Source organism: Suricata suricatta, chromosome 3 (genome assembly GCF_006229205.1).
Source record: "Suricata suricatta isolate VVHF042 chromosome 3, meerkat_22Aug2017_6uvM2_HiC, whole genome shotgun sequence".
NCBI classification, from domain to species: Eukaryota; Metazoa; Chordata; class Mammalia; order Carnivora; family Herpestidae; genus Suricata; species Suricata suricatta.
The window spans coordinates 144,698,164-144,721,397 of NC_043702.1; the positions used below are offsets into that span (position 1 = coordinate 144,698,164).

At 34.6% G+C, this 23,234-nt stretch overlaps 1 protein-coding gene across 1 annotated transcript in view; it reads left to right on the plus strand.

The window, feature by feature from the left end:
* NEK7 (NIMA related kinase 7) overlaps positions 1-23,234 on the plus strand; it is a 92,975-nt gene that overhangs the window by 32,772 nt on the left and 36,969 nt on the right. Inside the window, exons 3-6 of the mRNA XM_029935407.1 lie at positions 3,619-3,681; positions 5,270-5,380; positions 20,119-20,227; positions 21,108-21,215. Of these exons, the coding sequence (XP_029791267.1) occupies positions 3,619-3,681; positions 5,270-5,380; positions 20,119-20,227; positions 21,108-21,215 (391 nt within the window). The remainder of the gene's footprint in view (positions 1-3,618; positions 3,682-5,269; positions 5,381-20,118; positions 20,228-21,107; positions 21,216-23,234) is intronic.

Here is a 23,234-nt window from a genome sequence, read left to right on the forward strand (position 1 = left end):
CAAATATGCCAGCCATGCTTACCCCTCAGTGAATAAGACTTTGATAATATTGAGAATTCAGTTAAAAATAAAAGTTAACTTGTAATACTAAATTATTTAGTTATAAGTTGAATTAGAAATTCATGATTTCTGTGGAGCACACTTCCATCTTGCTATGTTGGGTCTAGTTGGCGTTTCCTCAAGCACTTGTACACATCTTTTTCTCATTTCGTTCACTAGCTCTGCCTTTTAAATATTTTTCCCATCACAGAGACATAGATTATTAGGAAATAAGATTTATACATGTGTCCAAGTTTGTGATTTTCTTAATTTTAATTACTAGTACCAGAATTAGCCTTTCTCTTTTTCCTTAAAAAAATTTTTCAGGAATTCCTTTAAAGTCTAAGACATGTAGCATTTTGTACTTCCCTGCATTTCTTTGAATTATCTCAAGTGCATTGTGACTAGTAGGTCCTAAGAATGGCCATTAGCATTCATGATTTGGCGAAAATCAGTTATTTCTCTTGCCATTTTGATTTTTAACCATAAATAATCTCTCTGTGTATTTCATAACTGTACTAATATCAGGTTCAAAATTTTGTTTACATTACTATTATTAATTTGGCAATTTGAGGAGTGAGTGGCTTTTTTGTATATGAAATTGTTAAGTGTAGGGGTGCTTTGGTGGCTCATTTGGTTAAATGTCCAACTCTTGGTTTCAGCTTGGGTCATGATCTGACAGTTTGTGGGATCGAGCCCCATGTAGAGCTCCATGCTGGCAGTTTGGAGCCTGCTTATGATTCTCTCTCTCCCTTTCTCTCTGCCCCTCCCCCACTAGCTTGCCCTCTCTCTCTCTCTCTCCCTCAAAAATAAATTAGAAGAAGAAATTGCTAAGTATGAAGCAATTTAATGAAGCAAAAGTAATGAACTTCTGATTTTACTTATTTCTATGAGAACCTCTCTGACATGTATTCCACTTTCTTGCCTATGTGATCCCTGCCAGCCATATTCCACCTGCTTGAGGGGCTCACATCACCTTGTACAAGTAGCACTGATTAGATTGTATGTTCATTTCCTGTGTTCCAGGTTGCATCCTGCATCTGGCAGGGTGCATCTTTAGGACTGCAAGCTTGCTTTCTTATTTGTATCTACAATAAAATCTAATAACAAGCTGACAACACAGTTGTGTGTCACCCAGCAGGAACCCATGAAAGTTTTTTATGTTAATTGTCTTTATGTGCAGTACAGTTCTTAGCTATTTCACATTAAAACTTGAAAAGCATAAACTTTATATTAAAATTTTTCATTAGAAAGTAAATAAAGACTAGAAATTTGAGTAGTATTTTGCTATAAGTCAGATGCATATACAATGCATACTGCCACTATTTTCACTATCTAAAACACACATACATTTGTACAAGAAATGGAAGAGAGTGAGCAGAAGCTAAATTCTTTAAGAAAATGAATTTACAGTGTTTTGTTTAAAATTTTATTTATATTTTTCTTAATTTTTTAATTAAGGGACGATTAGAACTACATGCATATTTGGATGTTAAAAATGATAGTAAGCAAGCATTTCCTCAAAAGTTTTATTTATTCCTCCATATTCTGTAGTTCCTTTTATCCCTTCGATATCTGTTCTTTCTGGCTAGCAGAATCTTAACCGTTTTTTCAAAATTCAGCGTTAATGTTACCCACTCCTCACGTGGGGATTCCTTCCTTAGATTTCTCATACTCCACTGTGCACACACATGTGTGTCAGTACTTGTTAGTTAGTTGTATATGTAGTGGACTTCACAACAGCCTGGACCAATGAAGAAAACACAGCCTCTAGAGCTGGAACGATTTGGATTCAAGTGCTTGTTCTGTCACTCATTTTACAACCACAAGCACATATTTAACCTCTCTGAGTCTCAGTCCTCATTTCTACATCGGAGCCAGTACTGCTACTTCAGAGGAACATGGTAAAGAGTGTAGCAGCAAGAAGAAGAGGCTGCACCTCCTACCAGGTGATTCTTGCTCAAGTCAGAAAGACTTGGATCATGACTGCTGCTCCTTTCAGGTTATACACCTACTTGTCCTGGAACATGCTGGCAGTCTGAACCAGGAAGTCTCGGTCAAGTTGTGACTATAAATATCACTAAAGTTGTTGTGTTATGTGACTAGGGTTGTTTGTTTCTTTCTTTCTTTAGAGAGAAATAGAAAGCATGCAGTAGAGGAGAGAGGCAGAGGGAGAGAGAGAGAATCTCAAGCAGGCTCCGTGCTCAGCATGCAGCTGGATGTGAGACTCCATCCCATGACCCAGGATCATGACCTGAGCTAAAAGCAAGAGTTGGACACTCAACCGACCTAGCCACGCAGGCACCCCTATGATCAGGGTTTTAATCAGCTTGCAGTTGTGACTCATCCAGATATTTTCTCCAGTATTTAACATACGGCTTTTTTATTTATTATTTTCCACACACTTAGAACGTTCTTTGTTTTCAGAGACATCCTAAATATTCCTTTGATTCCATTATAGGTTTTTATATTTTTCACATTAGACCAATATTTCTCAACCTTTTACTCATTATTACCCCCTAAGAGCCTTTATAGATATTTTTTCCTAATTGCTCCTCTCCCTTATGAAATCTTAATTCCACAGATAAGAGTATGTCTGTTTATGTGTTGTATGTATATCTGTGCTTTATCTTTCGAAAGGGTAAGATTCTGTCACCCCTCTTTCCAGAGAAACAATTTGGAGTGACATCATCCCTGTCAAGGTGTACACTTGAGCTTTTAGACATGATTTGAATGTATAGATTATTCATTCAGAGCCTGTGTTATAGATTTGGAAAACTCTGGGAGTGAATTTTGACTGCTCTATTAATTAGCTGTGTGAACTTCTGTCAGTTTCTTAAGCTTTCTAAACCTATTTTTCCTCTTCTATGAAATGGTAATACTAATATTATTGTCTTCCTAAGGATTAAATGAAAATTAAATGAAAGTAGTTAATGTAATATGCTTAACACATATTTACTGTTCAATACATATTAGGTCTTATTTATTATGATCACAACTTCCATTCTGTTTCATTTGAACCTAAGACTTGAAATGTCTACTGGTTCTCTTTTATCATTGTTATTTTTTAAATTTGTTTGAAATGTTATTTATTTATTTTGAGCAGTGGGGTGGGGGAGGAAGAAAGATGAATGGGGGAGGGATAGAGGGGGGGGGAGAGAGAGAGAGAGAGAGAGAGAGAGAGAGAGAGAGAGAGAGAGAGAGAGAGAGAGAATGAGAATGAGAATACTGAGCAGACTCCACACTGTTAGAACAGAGCCCAGTGTGAAACTCCATCCCCACCAACAGTGAGATCATGACTGGAGCCAGTATCAACAGTCAGATGCCTAACTGCCTGAGCCACCCAGGTGCCCCTCTTTTCTCATTTTTAGTACTGACTGCCTGTAGACGGAAAAATATAAACTCTAGAGGTAGCATGAGATAAAATACCTACAGTTTTTCAAGGCTCCTAAAATGCTAATTGGGAAGAAAATTTCTTAATATGTGTATTAACTATATGTAAAGTATTAAAATGAATTTACATGGTGTTTTGAATCATAGATTATTAGTTTATTAAATGATGCTGTATTCTATTTTTAGATATTTGATTTAATGGATGCCAAAGCACGTGCTGATTGTATCAAAGAAATTGATCTCCTTGAGGTAAATAAATGAACTATTGACTATTTTTAACATAGCTGAGCATGTTGATAAAAGTGATTTATGAAAACATTGTACTTACAAGGAAAACGATTTTTAAGATTTAACTTAGGCCTTAAGCAACATGGTGCAAATTTGTATCTCCCTATATGGAAGAATGTAGTTACCTTTTGGATTCATTATAAAATAATTTAATTTGGACATTTGGTAGAATTAGCTCCCTCTGCTCCCCACCATCCTGCATTTCAAAGTAGGAAATAAAATGAGCACAGAACATTGTAGAAATTTTTTCTTGACCATCCCAATTAGACATATTTTAAAGGCTGAGTAACATAAAGGCGTATCGGTATTATCTCAAAGCTTAAGATGTAATATAGATGTATATCTTAGGATGGTAATGTGTTGAGAATGTGGACTGATCCAGTTGGGCACATGGTTTTTATAATATTTCTGTATCTTTTTTGTCCAGATTTAGGAAGGGTGATATAAAGAGTATTACAGTTTTTAAGTCAGAATTAGTTTTTCAGTTTCTTATCCACTCAAAAAATGCGACTAAAATTTCAGTTATCTCTGAACTTCCTTCCTTCTAGTGAAATTTCCTTGAGGAATGCTGTAATTTATGTTCTCTTTTCAACTACTAGATAAGACTTGGATGTTTTTTATGCCGTGCATTTTTGTTGGTGCCTACCATGAGTCAGATTTATCGAAAAAGATAAGAGTAAGACCAAAATGAACCATACTTTCCATCTGTTCTGTTAGTTGCAGTTATTTCCTGGGTCATGAAGCAACTGCTTTAAAACTAAATATAAATTGTATAGAGAAGTATTATATTATTGTAGAAGTTGTGGAGGAAAACCGTGTAAGTAGAAAGAAGGGAAGAAAATCAAGTATAAACCGTCTGGGAGAATTCTTGAAAATTTTCTTTGAGAAACCATTTGTCTTATGTTACCTTGTTTAACGATTGAACAAAAAGATTATACAAAAGGATTGTCAGGGTGATGTAGACTGATATCTGCAAGGTGAAATTTTTTTTAGGGTCATTTAATGAATCAAACCCGTAGATAAACTCGTTATATTATTTGATGTAAACATTATATTTAGATATAGTAGATGACCTTTTATATTGTTTTATTTTAAATCACTGGCTATAGTTACATAAGGATTAGGTCAACTTCATACTAGGAGCACAAGGGAATACTTTATCTCCCACTAAGCACGCTTAATGACAGTTCCCATTTTGAAGATACAATTTTTAGCAATCCGTGCTTTAATTATGTCATTCATTTATATTTACATATTTATTGAACATAGTAATACATACTTCAAAACTGTTTAGGTTTTCAAACTTTTTATTTAATGAAGATATTAAAATTAATCGGTATCTACTTTTACTTTTAATAATTACAATAGCTATTTCAAAATTCACTAGGTTAAAGAAAAATGTACATGATGTCATGTTAAGATTTCTAACTTAAAAACAAAATGCAGTAACCAAGTTTATTATTAAATTAAGCTATAAGTGGTTCTCGAGAATTTACAATTAAAAAAACTTTACTGGTGCCTGTTTTTGTTTGTTTGTTTTTTCCGTCAGCAACTCAACCACCCAAATGTAATTAAATATTATGCATCATTCATTGAAGATAATGAACTTAACATAGTTTTGGAATTAGCTGATGCTGGTGATCTATCCAGAATGATAAAGGTAAATGTGGGGTTTTTGTAAACTAAGTATTTATTTTTTCTGATAAACATTGTCTGTTAAACATACAGATATATCAGATACTTTAAAGACATCATCGTAATACTTTGACATATTGTAGATATGTAGTGAATGATAGTAGTGATGATGATTTTGAAGCTGGTTTATCTGATGAAGTTTTCACTGTTTAACTGAGACATGTGAACGCTCAGAAACCAATTTGGAAATAGACCAACAGATTTGTCTTCTGTAAGCTGAAGGTGAAATTTTGCAGCTTGATTTCTCTGAACAGACTACCCTTGATCCTGTATCTGGATATCAGGCAGAGGGGAACAGAAAGAGAGTCTAGAGAATCCTGTTCCTGGGTGGGATGCATCAAAGAATAATGTGCATTCAGACCTTGCACATCAAACCCTGATTCAACCACTTAAAAGTTTATTTAACTTTCTTTTCTGAGAGCATATAAATTGGTTTAAGTTCAGTTACAAGTTATAGAAACCCCCAAATTATAGTGTCCTAAACACTATACACACAGGATTGTTGTCAATGATTGATTAATCGATATTTATTAAGAGGTAAGAACTGTGTCTCACACATAGTAAGGTATGCAAATTGAAGCTACTCCTCTCTTATAATTGTTATCAATTATATTTCTCTGTTACTTAAAATCCTGGGGCTAATAAGGCAGCTCTGGTCTATCAATCTCAGAAACCAAGCCTAGTTTACAGCTGACCAAGTCACCTTTTGCAGGCATGTAGGGACATAGGATACTTGGTAGCTGGATCTTGCGGCACAATACTGGATACTGCCACACAACATTTTTAGCTTATTCCCTTGGGCCAAAATTTGGTCTTATGAATGTGTGTAGCTGCAAGGGAGGCTGGAAGATATAGACTTCATTTCTCTACTTCTATTTAGAAAGATGTGTTGAACAGAATGGAAATTAATGAAGACCAACTAAATGAGAAAAGCAAGGCTCTTTATTCTGAGCTTGCTATAGCAAGCAAGGGAGCCAACCATTGTCACAAATGTTTTAACAGAGATGCATAGGCAGGCAGAGGAATAGGAAATCTTTATAATGAGTATGACCCAATTAGAAGCTGTTGGTCTGAAGGAGCTACAGGTGAGCTACTCAGAAGTGAGGCATCTCATCTGGCTTTCTCTGGTTGGTCCTAAGTTGGAACCAGGGATAAAAATTAGGAAGGGTTGGGGTGCCTGGGTGGCTCAGCGGGTTAAGCATCCGCCTTCAACTCAGGTCAGATCTCGTGGTTTGTGGGTTCGAGCCCTGCATCACGCTCTGTGCTGACAGCTCAGAGCCTGGAGGCTGCTTCAGATTCTGTATCTCCCTCTCTTTCTGCCCCTCCCCCACTCACACTCTCTCTGTCTCAAAAACAAATTAACATTAAAAATTTTTTTTAAGTTAGGAAAGCTGTCAGTTATTAATCAAGTCCTGAGCATTCAGGACTGATGGTTACGGAGTTATTGTTTAGCTTCCTGGATTGTCACTATAGACAGCAGTCTGGCTTCCTGAATGTCTGACATATAAGACTGGCTTCCTGGGTAGCTTGTTGTGGATAAAAGTTGGACAATATCAACTGAAGGCAGATAAAAAACATAGAGTTGCAGTTATCAAGTCCTACCCCTGTTGCGAGATTGATGATTTGGGGTTTTGATTGTGTTCTAGAGATTTTTGCTCTTTTTCAGTTTATTTTTTTTTCTTTGCTACTGCTACTTCACACGTACAGGTTGCTGCCCCATTGCCAAGGCATGCCTGAGCCCATAACATTGACCTTGGAAGAATACTGCTGTCCTTTGACCACTTGAGAAAACTAGAGTACGATCAGAGTACCTTATAGAAGAAGCCCAGTACCTGCATCTTTAGCAGATTCAGATTTCAGAAGGAAAAATTTGTCAGTGTGCTTTTATATTTATTATGATAATGAACTCAGCTCTCTTACTTAAATGGATCTTGCCATCAGTTGACATTCTCAAGGAACTTTTTTTTTATCAGATGACCCAGTGGAGGTAGTAAGATCAATTCAGAACAACAGATTCTGTGTTTAGTAATGAATAGTCATACTGTAATAGAATTGATAACTATCCCTTTAAAGTATCCTTGGGGCCTCTGACTAAAATTTGAAGGCATCTGTCATGTAAAATATTACTGAGGAAACTTTTTATTTAAAAATAAAAGATAACAACTAATAAGTTGCTAGTAAGTTATAAGTTGATAGAGCAGTTTATTGTACTTTAATAGGACTGAGATAGTTCTCTAGAGAATTGGAATATCATTCTTCCTTCCTGTCTAGCAGACATTGTAAAAGCCTTTAATGACCCTGTCCTTTACTGTAGGTACCACTAGTTGACCTCATCCAGATATAAGAGATGCTGGGTCAGATTTCCCAAATCCTCTTGGAGCCTTTCTAAAGGTTGGAAGTTATATTGTCAAACCTACAGATCTTAGAATCGTCTCAGCATAATGGCCATAAAAGAAAGTTATTCCAATGTCCATAACAAAGTTTGACCAAGCAGTTTCACATGAGTAGAATATTTTTGTATCTGGTTACTTACGTGTATGTCTTTTATGATAAATAAAGGATAATAAAGAGGGGAGGGGTGTTGCTATTTTAAGTAAGATGATGAAGGAAAACCCTGCTGACTTGTCTTACACCCCAATCTCCCCCTGCCTTTCCCTTCAGACTGTCCTGGTTCTGTTTTTTTCCTTCGCAAACAGACCCTCCTGACCCTGTTTCCAACACCACAAGAAATGGCTCTTGACGTCTGTCATTGAATCCAGTGGGCTTCATCCAGTGCTCATTCTGCTTGATCTCTCAGCTGCACTTGGCTCTGGTTTTCCTATGCTCCGTAAAATCCTCCTCCGCTGGCTTGTTGAGTCCCCTGTGCCTTGGTTTCCTTCCTGCCTCTCCAGAGACACTGATTCTTCTTAACTGACTCATTCTCTTCTCTTGGCCTTTAATGATGGAGTTATAAAAGTTTCAGTCCTGACTTTTTTTTTTTCTTTTTGCTTTATACTCTCTTCATAGTTGATGTCATTCATGCCAGTGGATTCGGTTACTTCCTGTACACTTATTGATTTCTAGTATTTTATCTTTAGAGCTGTCTTTGAATTTTGAACTCAGGTTAACTCAACATGTCTGTAAATAAATTCATGGTCCTCCTCACAGACCACCTCCTCCTCCAAGTGCTGACTTGATATTCGGTACCTTTCTGCCCATTTGTGCATGCTGGAGCCCAGGACTCTTTTCAACACTTATTTTTTCTTCTTTAACACTTTGCCTCTCACCAAGTGCAGTTTATTTTTCTTTTAAATGACTTTCAAATTTTCCACCCTCCTCTACTTCCATTTCTCTCCTTGTAATGTAAAGTAGCATCATCTCTCACCTGAAGGGCAGGAACTTTTTAACTAACCTTTCAGCTCCTGGCACCCATGTCTCAAATCTGTTTCTCCATCAGTCTGTAAGAGAAGTGAAAAGGAAGAAAGAAAAGAAAAGAAAAACCTCTGTTTTTAAATCCTTGTGTTTCTCATTGAGGGTAAAGATGCTTGTCAAGATTTACTAGACCTGGGTGATCCAGAGCATAAGCTCTCAGAGGGAGGAACCTTAGTTTGGTTTGTGTCCTCACATCTCTCTAGCGCTTGACAGCTTCCTGCAGAGCAGGTGCTTGGGAAGTATCTGCTGTAGAAGTGTAGAGACACCTTTAGTTTCCAGGGAGGTGGTTGGCTGATAGTAGTAACTCAATAAATATGTTGAATGAATGAATGAATGTAGAAGAGGTGATTATTTTCTTTCTTCTTTCCTTCCTCCTGATTCTCTTACCTGTGTTATACCTCTCTGCTCCAGGGGCCAGTAGCTGAGCATGGGTGGTTGTACAGCAATCAGAGCAGTTTCTTGCTGCTTCTCAGCCTGGTCTCGAGGAAACTTGGGAAGCTGTGGAGTGGTATGCTGCCATGAGGGAAGACGGTGTTCTGATGTGATACAGGAAGGGTTTGCGTGGGGCTTTTCCCCCTAAGAAATTAAAAAATTATTTTCTAAACACTTATTTGTGCTATAAGTTGTCTTTATAAAAGAGACTACATTAGAAAAAAAATTGTAAGGAAAGAACATGACTGTGACTTAAACCTTTATAAAGGACAGCAGTAGATACTTGAATTGTAAGACAATGATTCATTTCTTCCTAGTGAGTAATACTGTAAACCATAGTGCAAACAACAATATATTTCACTGTCTCAAGTCTTCAGCTTAATTGGGGTAGAAGAGGAAATATAGCTCCTGGTCTGTATTCCAGAAATGAACCTCTGGATAGCATTGCATCAAAGAATTTTACAAGTAAATAATTAATTGGTTTAGAGCAAGCTGACAAATATAATTAAGCAATTTATAGTTGAAATATTCAGTATTTCTCTAATTAGTGACAAAGGAATACCTGAGGCTGTGGTCAGATGAAATACTTCCCAGATGAGTTTTAGGATAAAAGGAAATCTAGATTTTTTTCATCATATGTTTCTTTATCATCAGTAATCAGAATTTTAAAGGAAAATAGACTCTCAGATTTCAGTTTATCAAGTTGTGATTTATATGCTGCATATTTTCTTTATTGTACCAATAGATGCTCCATTTTCCACTATGCCTTGTGAATACTGTTTATTTCACTCTCTGAATGTCAAGAAACATGTTTGGTGATAGATACTGAGTATAGAGAAGATGAGAGACGAATCTCAGAAAGATTTAAACAAGAGCTGTGTTTATTGCAGCTTGTCATAGAAATAGTGTTAAAATGTGTTTTAAATTTTCAGAGCCCATTTCCCCAACAAATAGTTTATTCATTCAACTATTTATAATTTCTTAGATTTACAATTACCTCTTAGAAAGTCAGTTTGTGCATATCTTTAATATTATATTTGCAAAAACCTTTATGTTGCTAGAATATCAGTGAAATACAATATTACCCAATGTAATTACCCCTCTTGGAGGGGGGAGCTTAGAAGTTTGTTATCTGCCAAAAGGTTTTCATACCACGCCACATAAGTCAATATTAAAAAAGAAAAAAATAGTATTTACTTGGGAATTTTTTTTATTGAAATATGGATTACTAAATTTAAACAGAGATCTATTTTGTGCCAACAGTTTGGCACTATTCCAAATAATTAGTTAAGCCTGTCTCTTCTTCTTTTCCCCAGTTTTACTGAGATATGACTAACATATATCACTGTGTAAGTGTAAGGTACACAGCATTATGGTTTGATTTACATATATTATGTAACGGTTACCATACTGAGTTTAGTTAGTATCTGTCATCTCAAATAGACACAATAGAAAGAAAGAAAATTTTTTCCTTGTGATGAGAATTCTTAGGATTTACTCTCATAACAACTCTCCTGTATGTCAGTCAGCAGTATTATCTGCAGTCATCATGGTGTACATTCCATCCTCGTACTTATTTGTGGTGTAACTGGAAGTTTGGACCTTTGGCCTCCTTCCTCCAGTCTCCCCTCTGCCTCCTCGCTGTCTCTGGAAACCACAAAGCTGATCTCTTTCTTTATGAGAGAGAGAGAGAGAGAGAGAGAGAGAGAGTGTGAGTGTGTGTGTGTGTGTGTGTGTGTGTGTGTGTGTTTTCGATTCCACATATAAGTGAGATCATACAGCATTTCCTTGTCTCTTTCTTGCTTATTTCACTTAGCACAATGGCCTCAGGGTTCATTCCCCCTGTTGTTGCAAATGGCAGGATTTGCTTGTTTTTACAGTTGAATAATATTCCATCGTGTGTGTGTATATATAGTGTGTGTACATGTATACTGTATGTGTGTGTATAGATGTGTGTGTGTGTGTGTGTGTGTGTGTGTGTGTGTATCACAAGTTCTTTTTTTCATTTATTCATTGATGGTCACTTATTTGGTTTTCATGTCTTGGTTATTATAAATAATGCTTCTGTGAACATAGGGCTACAGATAAGTTTTTGAGTTAGTGTTTTTGTTTCCTGTGGATATATTCCCAGAAGTGGAATTGCTGGATCGTATGGTAGTTGGATTTTTAATTTTTTAGGGATCCTCCATACTACTGTTTACTGTAGTGTTTGTACCAGTTTCCCATCAACACTGTACAAGGGCTCCAGGGCAGCATTTGATATCTTTTGTCTTTTTGATGATGATGGCCATTCAAACAGGCAAGAGGTGATATCTCATTGTGGTTTTGATTTGCATTTCTCTAATGACTAGTGTTGAGAATCTTTTCCTGTACCTGTTGGCCATTTGTGTGTCTTCTTTGGAAAAATGTCTATTTTTGTCTTTGCCCATTTTTTAATTAAATGATTATGATTATGATTATTTTTGCTGTTCATTATTAAGATGAATTGATTCTATATTTTGGATATTAATCCCTTATCCGATATATGGTTTGCAAATATTTTTTTTCCCATTCTATAGGCTTCCTTCTTGGTTTCTTGATTTTTTTCTTCTGATTTCAGTTTCACTTGGTCACATTTGTTCATTTTGTTGTTGCTGTTGCTTATGCTATTGATGTCTTTTCTGAGAAATCCCTGCCAAGACCCACGTCAAGGAGCTTTTTTCTTGTTTTCTTCTTGGAGTTTCATGGTTTCAGGTTGTACATTTAAGTCTTTAATTCATTTCAAGATAATTTTGGTGAGTGATGTAACATAGGCATCTAGTTTCACTCTTTTACGTGTGAATATCCAGTCTTCCCAGCACCATTTATTGAAGAGACTATTTTTTCTCCACTGAGTATTCTTAGCTCCCTTGTCAAATATTAGTTTAACTGTACATGCTTGGATTTATTTCTGGGCTCTTGATTCTGTTTCATTGATCTGGTTTTTATGCCAGTACCATACTGTTTTGATTATTGTAGCTTTCTAGTATAGCTTGAAATCAAGAAGTGTGATGTGCGCCAACTTTGTTCTTTTTTAGGATTGCTTTGGCTTTGGCTTTTTGGGGTGTTTTGTGGTTCTGTATAAGTTATAGAACTGGCTTTTGTTTTGTTTTGTTTTGTTTGTACACTGTAAAAGAAAAAAAATGCCATTGGAATCCTGATAGGGATTGCCTTGCTCTGTAAATAGCTTTTGGTAGGTTTGATGTTCTAACAATGTTAAAATTCTTCCAGCCATGAACACAGGATATTTTTCCATTGATTTGAGTTTTCTTTGATTTCTTTCATCAGTGTCTTATAGTTTTCAGATTAGAAGTCTCCTTGGGTAAGTTTCACCTCCTTGGTTGAGTTTATTCCTAAGTAATATTGTTTTTGATGCATTTGTAAATAGTATCGCTTCCTTTATTTCCTTTTCAGATAAATTGTTAGTATATAGAAACACCACTGATTTTTGCACATTAATTTTGTTTCCTGTAACTTTACTGAGTTCTTTGATTAGAACTAACCATTTTTTTGGTTGAGCCTTTAGAATTTTCTGTATCTAAATTCATGTCATCTGCAAACAAAGACCACTTTACTTCTTCCTTTCCAATTCTGATACCTTTTATTTTTTTCTTTTTCCTTGCCTGATTGTTCTAGTAAGGACTTGTACTATCATGTTGAATAGGAGTGGTGAGAATGGGCATCTTTGTTTCTTTTCTAATGTAGTCTATCTTTTCTTAGTCCTAATTTATTTAGATAAATGCTCTCTTCTTGGTTATGCAACTTTGTGTCTTCTGCATTGATTGTGCTGATATGGCATTCCCTTTAAATTTGTTAGAAGCCTTAAGACCCTTTTCCTTTATATAGACATAAAGTTAATTTTATATTTTGATAATAACTGTGTTTAGATATCACTTTGTATTGTTCTTTTATTGCTGATGACCACAAAGTTAGCAACGTAAACAACACAAACTTATTATCTCACAGTTTCTGTGGGTCACATGCCAGTTAGTCCGTTCTCTGCTCACCATCTTAGAACAGACTGAAATCAAGGTGCCGGCCCCTGGGCTGTGATCTCATCTGAGGTTAAGGGTTTTCTTCCTTGTTCACTGGTTGTTGGAAGTTCCTTTCAATTATATGCTAACGTCATTACTGTCTTTTTGGTTATCAACTGAGGGCCATCCTTGGGTCCTAGAGGCCTCCTGCTGTTTCTTGTCACATGGCCCTTTACATAGCTTGGCAGTTTGTTCCCTCAGACCAGCAGTAGAGTCTCTCTGGCTTTGAATCTCTGACTTCTTTGAAGGGCTTACCCCATAGCCTGGGCCCACCCAGTGTAATCTCCTTTTTGATTAACTCAGACGCAGCAGATTAGAACCTTGATTACATCAGCAAAATCTTTCCTGCCAGATAGGATAACATGGTATAGGAATGACAGTTCATCATATTCACAACCTAATTTGCATTCAAGGGGAGGGAATTACATACCAGGACTTGAGAATTTTGGCGGGTGAAGTATGTCTTAGATTTCTGCATATGGCAGGCTTTGATAAATTAGCTAAAATAGTAACAGTGTTTTAGAGACAATTATCATCTCCAAATATTAGAACTTATAAATCTTGTTTACCTTCTTGGTGTGGTTGTGTTTTTTACATTTGTAGACACATTTTTATTTGTACTTATCCAAATTTAGAGGCTCTACTGGAAATAAAATCACTTTGAAATGTCTCTTACACTTTTGACCTTTGAGTCCTTAAAGCAATAAAGTCTTCCCAGTAGTACCATCTATCTTTGATAGTTCTGATTTATAGTTTACCAGGACACCTACACTTTCCATTTCAGTATCTGGCATAAAATGTATAGCCCAAGCCAGACAACTATGAGAATTGCCAGTGATTCCAAATACAGTTTTCCTCTAGGTCTTTTGTATAAGATTGCCATCTATGTTATATCGCCTTAGACTTATTTGGAAGTTTAAGGTTACAAATCAGTAGTACTATCTGAAAAAAATCCACACAGAATTGAATATTCTATACATGCACACATACATATGTATGTGTAATTATCTACATGTAATACCTGTAAGCTATGTGTTTGTATATCTATGTGGATTTATGTGATATGTATGTGTAGGTGTGTTGTACAGAATTATTTGTATAGAGGCAATGTTACTGCTAAAATATCACCTGGATTTTCTTTGATACTTAAGTAATAAAATAGTGAAGTAGTACAGAACTTAGGGATTTTAATAAATTGAAAATTATATATCCCAATGACCATGATATAATTCTGTTTGCATAACTAAAAGGTGATATATAACTTTTGAGCTATATTTATTTGGAAGAATTAAAAGAAAATTTTCAAAGAATGCCTTGCTTTTGACATTTAAAAGTAATATCAATCTAAAACTGCCTTTTAAAAATCATATAAAATCACAAGCAGTAGTATTGGTAGCTATAGACAATTAAGTAGAGATTTCCACTGAGAGACGTTTACTGTCTCATTATTGTTCTGCTGTTTCCCTTGTCTATTAAGGATATTGAAATATCTTTTCAACTATCTTACCATTGTCTGGTTAAAACAGAACCAGAAAAAATTTATTCAAGAAGTGAATGTTTCCATTTATCTTTGTGACCTTGTGTCTTCTGGAAGATTAATTTTCTGCTGTTTTGTCTTACTCTTTCTATCTATAGCAGAGAAAACATCTTAAGTATTTCCAGGTATCTTCTCTATTAGTTTTAGTAACATGGAAGCTTCTCTTAACAATTATCCATGTGGCAACAATGTAGGGATCATTCCTTGTAGTAATTCCGATGTATTCATAATTAAAAAAATTTTTTTTAATGTCCTAAATTTCCTTGATATCAACCTTGTGGTATCAGAAGGCAGCCTCTTTGGGAGAAGAACATTATGACTTAATAGGAGCTTATTATTTTTCTTGTTTGCTAACTAATTTAAGGTTTCCCTTTTTCCAAGGCTCAGAAGAAATCTTTACCTATTTCACGTTTCCTACCCTAACCTTAAACTTATTTCAGCTTCCTTAATAACCCATACAGTTTTGATTTGGAGAAATGAATAGATTATGTTGTTATTCTACCAAACTGTAATCTAGAAACAAGGAAATATTCCCAGCGGATTTTCCGACACTCCACGAAAGGAAAAAGACAAGTGGAGCTTGCATGGGAAATATTTTGTCAAAGTAGATAAACCGAGATGCCAGTGAGCATTTTCAGTGGTTTCGTGGCCCATTCCACCCACACCTTCCACAGTGACTTGAGATTGTGGAGTTTTATTCAGAACACCAAGAGTGAAAATATTCACATGTTGCACACTAGTATTAGATTCCAAATTCTAATTGAGATGTAACTATTCTACACATTTGTATAATTCCCAGAATTGTGTGTAGCAAGTATTTGTGCAGTTTAGTCTGTTGAGACCTCCTTATCCCTTCAGAAGAAAGATGTTTCTCCAGAAACACTAATATATAATACAAATCACACTTACAGCCATGAGTTACACTTTCAGAAGCACCCTGTCTTTTCCATTGCACTGAATTTCTTTGAAACAATCGCTGCAAAATATAGTCTTATGAAAATGCACTATAATTATAGGGTTATGTTTGAGAACATAACATCCTTTCTGATGGTCAATGTTTGAACTATTTCAAGTTTACCTACCTACCTGTCATCTCATGTGAAGATCATTTATAGTATTAACTGGACCTATGGGGAATCTCTGAGGTATTACTATTATTATTATTATTATTATTATTATTTGCTTTGTTTTTATTAATTGGAGACTTACAGGATAGGGCATACCAGTAAAGTATTATTTTAAGTGTGAAAATATGCCAAGCAGGCATTTATTTATTTAGGCTTTATTTGTACCTGAGATTGTGGAACCATAGATTATATTTTTTTAGAGGTGGTGGTGACCATATAGCTCATCTCCAAACACTCTGGAAACTAAGGGGTAACGGTGTTAATCGGCTCAAGGTAACACAGTCAGTTATTGTCAAGGCTCAGAATCAGGTCTTTAAAAAGGTGATAACATAATGGATTATGTTAGTGGTACATTAAACATCTGACAAGACTTTTAAAGAGAAAGTACGTCCATCTTTATATTTAAAATAAATTATATACTTCCTCTTTTTAGATACTTGGGAGAGATGGGGCTGGTGCTTGTAATCCTAGTTCTCTTACTCTTTCTTTCTCATTATTTAATTATTAGTTCTAATGTTCTGCAAGAATGCCTTGCATGCCAGGATCACATTTGCTGCTTTTTGTTTTTAACCACAGCGTACATTTGTAAAGGATGCCGAGTATAAGGTTCCCAGGACCAGCTACGTAATTGTGGGCCCTTTGTTCTAAAATTAAGAATTTCAAGATGGTAACAACAGAGCATTAAATTAATATACTCTCCTGCATGACTGTACAGGTTGCCCCCTCCTGAACTCAGCCCTGGTGGTTCTAGATGTTTTGTCTGAAACTTTCTTCTTTAAAGAATAACATACCAAACTGTGGACTTAAATATGATACACTATGGACACTGATCTTTTTTTTTTAAAAAACAAGAACATAACTTTGTTTTTTTTTTCCCCCTCTATGGATGAGTTTATTGTTGTTCATATCATTGAAACTTTTCCCAAGATTTCTAGAGGAGAAATGCTAGGATTCTAAAACTTAGAAATAAGTAAAGTACATGTTCCATTTGGAGTGACCATGCTAGAGTACAGGAACCAAGTGATCCTGTTGAGTCCAAAACAATGGTCCTATTAAATATTCAATCTCCACTATATAATTGGGCGTGGTTTTAGGCGCTTAATTTGTAGGAGGATGTTGGGTGATTTTTTTAAAGAAAGGGTATCACTGTTTTGTCAACATCTTTGAATAGAAGCAGCTTGTCTTAGCTGTCCCTTTGTATGTGTGTATGTATGTATCTGTCACTTAAGTGGCAATGTAAATCTGTTTTATCAGGAATGCTGAATTTCACCTACGAGAAATGCCGGTAATCTTTTTACACATAAGTGAGAATATTATATATTCTGATGTTTTATATGTACATTGGCTATTTTGATACTTGTTTCTTTAATTTGAATAATGTTTGGTGTTTAACTTGAATGATGTTGATGGAGATAGTAAACAGATCTTTAAACACAAGTATTTGAAGCATTGCATACTGAAAAGACTAGTCTACTTTGAAAAAATAAAAGATTAAATAAAAGTAATTCCAAGTGATCAGGTATACTTGAGTGCCAATTTCTGCCTCTTCCATAAATTTCTAGATATATTCAGGCTAAAAAAAGTTGCAATTCCATTTCATAACATATATGTAGTAAAGTGCCATATTGTGTAGTCTGCCTTTTTACATAAATGTTTATTGATAAGTAACTTTGCATTATTGGTTGCATTATTTCTTGCTTTATTAAAAACTTAACCATGTGACAAATTGACATGCATTTTTACTTTCTTTATGTTGACATTAGATTTTTTTTCTGATCTAGAGATAAATATTTATATAGGGCTGTCCTTTTTAAAGAAAAGTGGGATTTTTGAATGGTAATGCTATTTGACTGAAGAATTAACTTTTAAAAGATATGGATATATTAGAATAAGTTTAACAGAAGATTGTTCCTTTTTTTTTAAAATCCTTTGGCATTATGGAAGTGTCTGCTCTGTAGGGTTAATAAGTATTTTGCCAATAGTAAAAGAATTCAAATTTTCATTGCCTTTTGTCTGTTCATCTTTTTTATAAGAGATAGCCAACAGTGCCACCATCAGAACAGACAGGCTGTCTCCTCATAAGTATTGGTTTTCTCAAAAAAAACAAAAACCAAAACCAAAACTCCCTACACTTAAGGAATGGTGGAAAACTGCAATGGTTAAACAGGCATATAAAACATATTTTGGGATACCAATGACATAATGAAACTGCCTTTGATTTATTTTATGATCAAATCAAATTCATAAAATTATTCTTCAGAAACCTGTTTGCATTTTGGATGCATATGTTTTGCCAGGCCATCCAGGCAACACTATATTGATGTCAATTTATTGTCTTCATCTTTAATTTGTTGTTCAAAGAGACAGTCTCAAAGAATATAAAAACATGAAAATGATCAGGCAATTTTTTTCATTCTGATTTTCCTATATATTTTATTTTTTAAACAATGAGACTTTAAAAGTAAGCTGCTAAGTTGATTAGAATTATGATGATTTCAGAATCTATATTAAAGCATAGAATTTTTCTTTCATGGTCTGATACTTACGTGATGCAGTATATTTATTTTTGAATGAAAAGAAACCTGGTCCCCATCTTCCTGTTGACATCAAACAGCCTTCTGATATGCTAATCTAGCATCAGGGAGAGCACATAGACAGGCTTTATCTGGACTCATTCCAAATCTGAAAGAAAATTACGTGTATTGAACTGATTTTGCAGCATTCCCCCCCTTAGAATGAAAAGTGATGTTGACACAGTCTGCAATTAAAAATACTTAATATTGAGACATGATATGGGAGGTTTTCAACATTTTAGCAATAACCCTGATTTGCTTTTCAATTACCTGGTCATCTAATTGTTATTGGCTTTTTGCTACTGATGTTAATAGCCATTGAGATTACTAAGTTCATTTCCTAAGCATGTGTTATAACAAACATTAACCTAAAGTTATTAGCTCTTCCTTAAAGATTTATCCTTTGAAATGTTGAATGCATATGAGACAGTAGATACAATCATTTGCTAAGTATGAAGTCGGGGCCTGAGCAGATTTCCCTGTGTTGTTTTTCCTTTCAGCCTGCCCTCACCTGGTCACAGGGGTAAAAATTGACAGAGATACTTGTTTTAGAGTTATCTGAATTACATATTCAATAACAAATCAAGTCCGTTGAACTTCCAAAAATGTTTTCAGATAAAATGCACTACAGTGCACATTTAAATATTGATATCTGTTAATACTTATATTAAAATTATCAAAACATTTCATGAAAACTTGTTTAAATGTAGTAGTTCATGTTCGTCATTTATAAATATTGTTAAATAGGAAACCAGTTCCTTTTTTGTTTCAGAAATATAATTTTTATATAATGAATCTTTATGAATCTTAGGAAACTAAGAACTTTGTTTTTAAATGAGTATATTATTAGTTTAGTCTTCTAGCAAGTGTAATATTAAAAATGGGCATAAATACCTCTGAATTTGCAGTTATTTTGGCTATTGCCCTTGTATGCATGATGGCCCACTCTGCCCCAACTAATTTGTTGGTGCTCAGTTTTTGCCCTGACCTTCCTATAATGTTTTTCTTCCATGAAGTTTAGTTTCTTTCATTCAAAGTACAGGTTTGACTTGTAATGTGCATATTTATGAAATATTCATGAAAACTTTTTATATAAACCTCTTTTATTTAATTTTTAATAAATTAACTCAAATTTCAAATCACCAAGGTGGTTCAATATTTAAAAGGAATTCTATAGTCAAACTTAATGTCAGGAGAAGAATTGTCTCTTAATGAACATAATTACCTTCAGATTTTTAGACTGTTTTGTTCTGGGTTTTCTTAAAATGAAATTTGACATCGTCCTCTTAGGCTAGGAAATTATTTTATATAGATGTTAATTTTTTGAAATATTGGACATCATAAAGATGTAGTGTTATATGACCTGTGCTAACTTTAGATAATAGTGAGAAATTTAAGTTAACATGTCAGGTAAAGTTCTTGGAATCATCTCACTATGGGAAATCCTGGGCTTTTTAGTTGGTAATAGGTAGATAAAAGTAGATGTTGTTCTGACCTAAAGCATTTTGTGTGTCAGAGTCTAGCCTTAAGACATTTTAATCCCTCTAATTCTTATTTTTAATATTTTAAAGCATTTTAAGAAACAAAAGAGGCTAATTCCTGAAAGGACTGTTTGGAAGTACTTTGTTCAACTCTGCAGTGCATTGGACCATATGCATTCTCGACGAGTCATGCATAGAGGTAGGATAAAGTCACGAATAACCTCTAATGTTGTTTAAATGATGCAAATTATTAGGCAGTTTAAGAATAAATGCCTTCCAGTCATAGGCATAGCTTCATGGTTTTTGGCTAATTTATTTCCAAATTATCATTTACTAGAATGAAAAACCTTTAAGGTTTTAAAGAAGAATGAGAATTAGTTATTTTTCTGCCTGCCTCTTCTAAGCATCTTACTGATTGTGTTGGTTAAAAAAAAAAAAAAGATGTAGGAAAGCAATTCAATATGCATAAGGAAGATTTATTTTTCCAATGAGCAATGTATACTATGGCCAAATTCATTTTTTAATTTTCAGTGTTAGCTCTTAATGTATTCTTGATTGTCAAATAGTTGGACAGACCATATAGAGATTACAACACTTAGGGATTGTCCCTCTGATTTGGGGTAATGAAAAATTTCAGCATAGTTTATTTAAGCATTTATCATTTCTTAGGTCATCTAAATTATGTTCATAATAGAGTTATAATTTTATATTTTGTGTAAATGTATCAACAAATTAATGTTTAGTAAGATATTTAACGTTGATACAAAATGGAAATAAATTTATTTTGTGCTTTGAATTTCACAAAAGTTTACTTGAAAATGGAAAACAAAATGCACTTTAAATGAAATTTAGCAGCAGTCTTCATCATGCTGCATTGATGATTATTTCTCTCCCAGACGACTCAGAAGTAATAGGATATGAAATATTAGGATATATCAGAATTACTCAAAGTAATTGGATCAAAATTCAAACTGAGTTTCATCTTAAGGTAGATTTTAAATTCTATGAAATACGGTTTAATCTCTTGAAAATACCTAAGCTGACATTGCCTTTCACCTGATTCCTTTATCTATTCACAGATATAAAACCGGCGAATGTGTTCATTACAGCCACTGGAGTGGTCAAACTTGGCGATCTTGGGCTTGGTCGGTTTTTCAGCTCTAAAACCACAGCCGCACATTCTTTAGGTAAGAGACACAGTACAATTTCATGCAGTTATTGTGTGTGTGGGGGGGGGGTTTAAAAACATTAGGGATATACTAATTATAGCCCAGCTCTCACATTGTAAATAAAACTATTTTTAAAATCATCAGATCCTGAGTAGATCCTTACAGCTCTCTGTCAGGTGTAATGTGTCCGTCCACATGACATTTGGGTACTTCTATTAATTTGACTTGGTTAAAGAAAATGCTAATAAACAAACCTGGGTTTAATAATTGCCATCAAAGCATTCCTTTTATTTTCCATTTAATGGTATTAAAATAATATGATTTAACCATATCTTGGAAGAAGATTTCACCTATTTAAAAATACCTTAGGGGCGCCTGGGTGGCTCAGTCCGTTGAACATACAGCTTTGGCTCAGGTCATGATTTGTGAGTTCAGGCCCCACATTGGGCTCTGTGCTGACAGCTTAGAGCCTGGAGACTGCTTCAGATTCGTCTTCCTCTCTCTCTCTGCCCTTCCTCCACTTGTACTATCTCTCTCTCTCTCTCAAAAAATAGATAAATACTTAAAATTTTTAAAAATACGATAATAATTTGTGTTTGTTTATTACAATAACACATATAGTTGTGATTACTGCAAAGGGGAGAACTTAAAGATGGTCTAATAAGGAAAACATTATTTTTTCCCAAGTAGAAAGTTTGTTTTTCCTAATAGGGAAGATATTCCCCTAAATAACGTGGTAAAAGATATCTGCTAACCATTCATTCTAGAGTTAATAATGTGGCCGTGTCCTTTATATCTAAAATAGAAACAAATGTAGCTATTACAACATTACAGTAGCAATGGAAAGAAAGTTGTCTACTTTACAAACAATAGAAATTACCAGGAAGAAATACTGTTTAAGCTGAATAACCTAAAGAGAGTGACAGAGCATCTTTTAAAACTCTTCAAATTGCATTTTGTCCTTGTAAATATAAGACTTAGGTAACATGGTAACAACCAGAATAAAATAAGAATTAAGATAAAAATAAGTTAACCTTAATTTCATGGGACCCCATCTTTGGTGTCATAATTTCATTGAAAACCAATAAATTTTGTTTAAATATGAAATTAAAAGCTTTAAAATGGTCTGATGAAGAATAAGTCAGTTTACATTAACCACAGTATTGAAACAAGCATCTGAATTAGTTGACTAGACCTTTTAAAGTTTTTCAAACTTTGTTAGTAAGATTCTGTGTGGACTCGAACCTGTTATTTAATTTTTTTATGTCTAGAACAGTATCTGGCACATACATAGGCACCCAATCACTATTTGCTGAATGACAGAATGTTGGATTCTAGGTTATAAAAGCGTAGTAGAAAGATAATACTTTACCCTTTCCCCAGAGTTTTAATTTTGTCAAGTACTTTAAGAAAATAAAGTTTCAAGTTATGTTGAGTAATACCGTTTTGTTCCCTTTCACTTTACATTTTTTTTATAGAGCATTTCAGGTTTTCCTGGATAAGAAAGTTTGATATGAAATTCTATAAGAAAAGCATGTATTTGAGTAGCACTTCCATAAAGTTTTATTTGGAATTTACAGCTCTTTCAATGCAAATCTTAGAAGATTTCTATGAAGAAAACGTGAACTATTCTATGTCAATGACATTTCTCACTAGTAAAAATAACAGGTTTTCACTATGTTACTCTCCTGAGGGTCTTAACAGCATTTCGTCATTTGTTTACTTAGAAATGCTATATGTACATACACACACCACACACGTATGCCTGTACATACCCATGCCCATGCACACACATATATTTGTTAAATGCTGCTCTGCAGCATGTCATCTGAGCATACTGTAGTCACCTGACCCTTCGGAGCCAGCATATGAAACCCCGATCTTAATGGTTTTGGAAATGGCCTTCTGTAGCTTGCATGCCGCTGCCTCGTACAAAAGTTCTAAAGACGGTTTACAAAATGTATCTCCAAGCTTAGGCAATGTGCTTGTTCAGATCATGTGATTCGTAGAGTAAATTCATTTAGAAAGTCTATTACA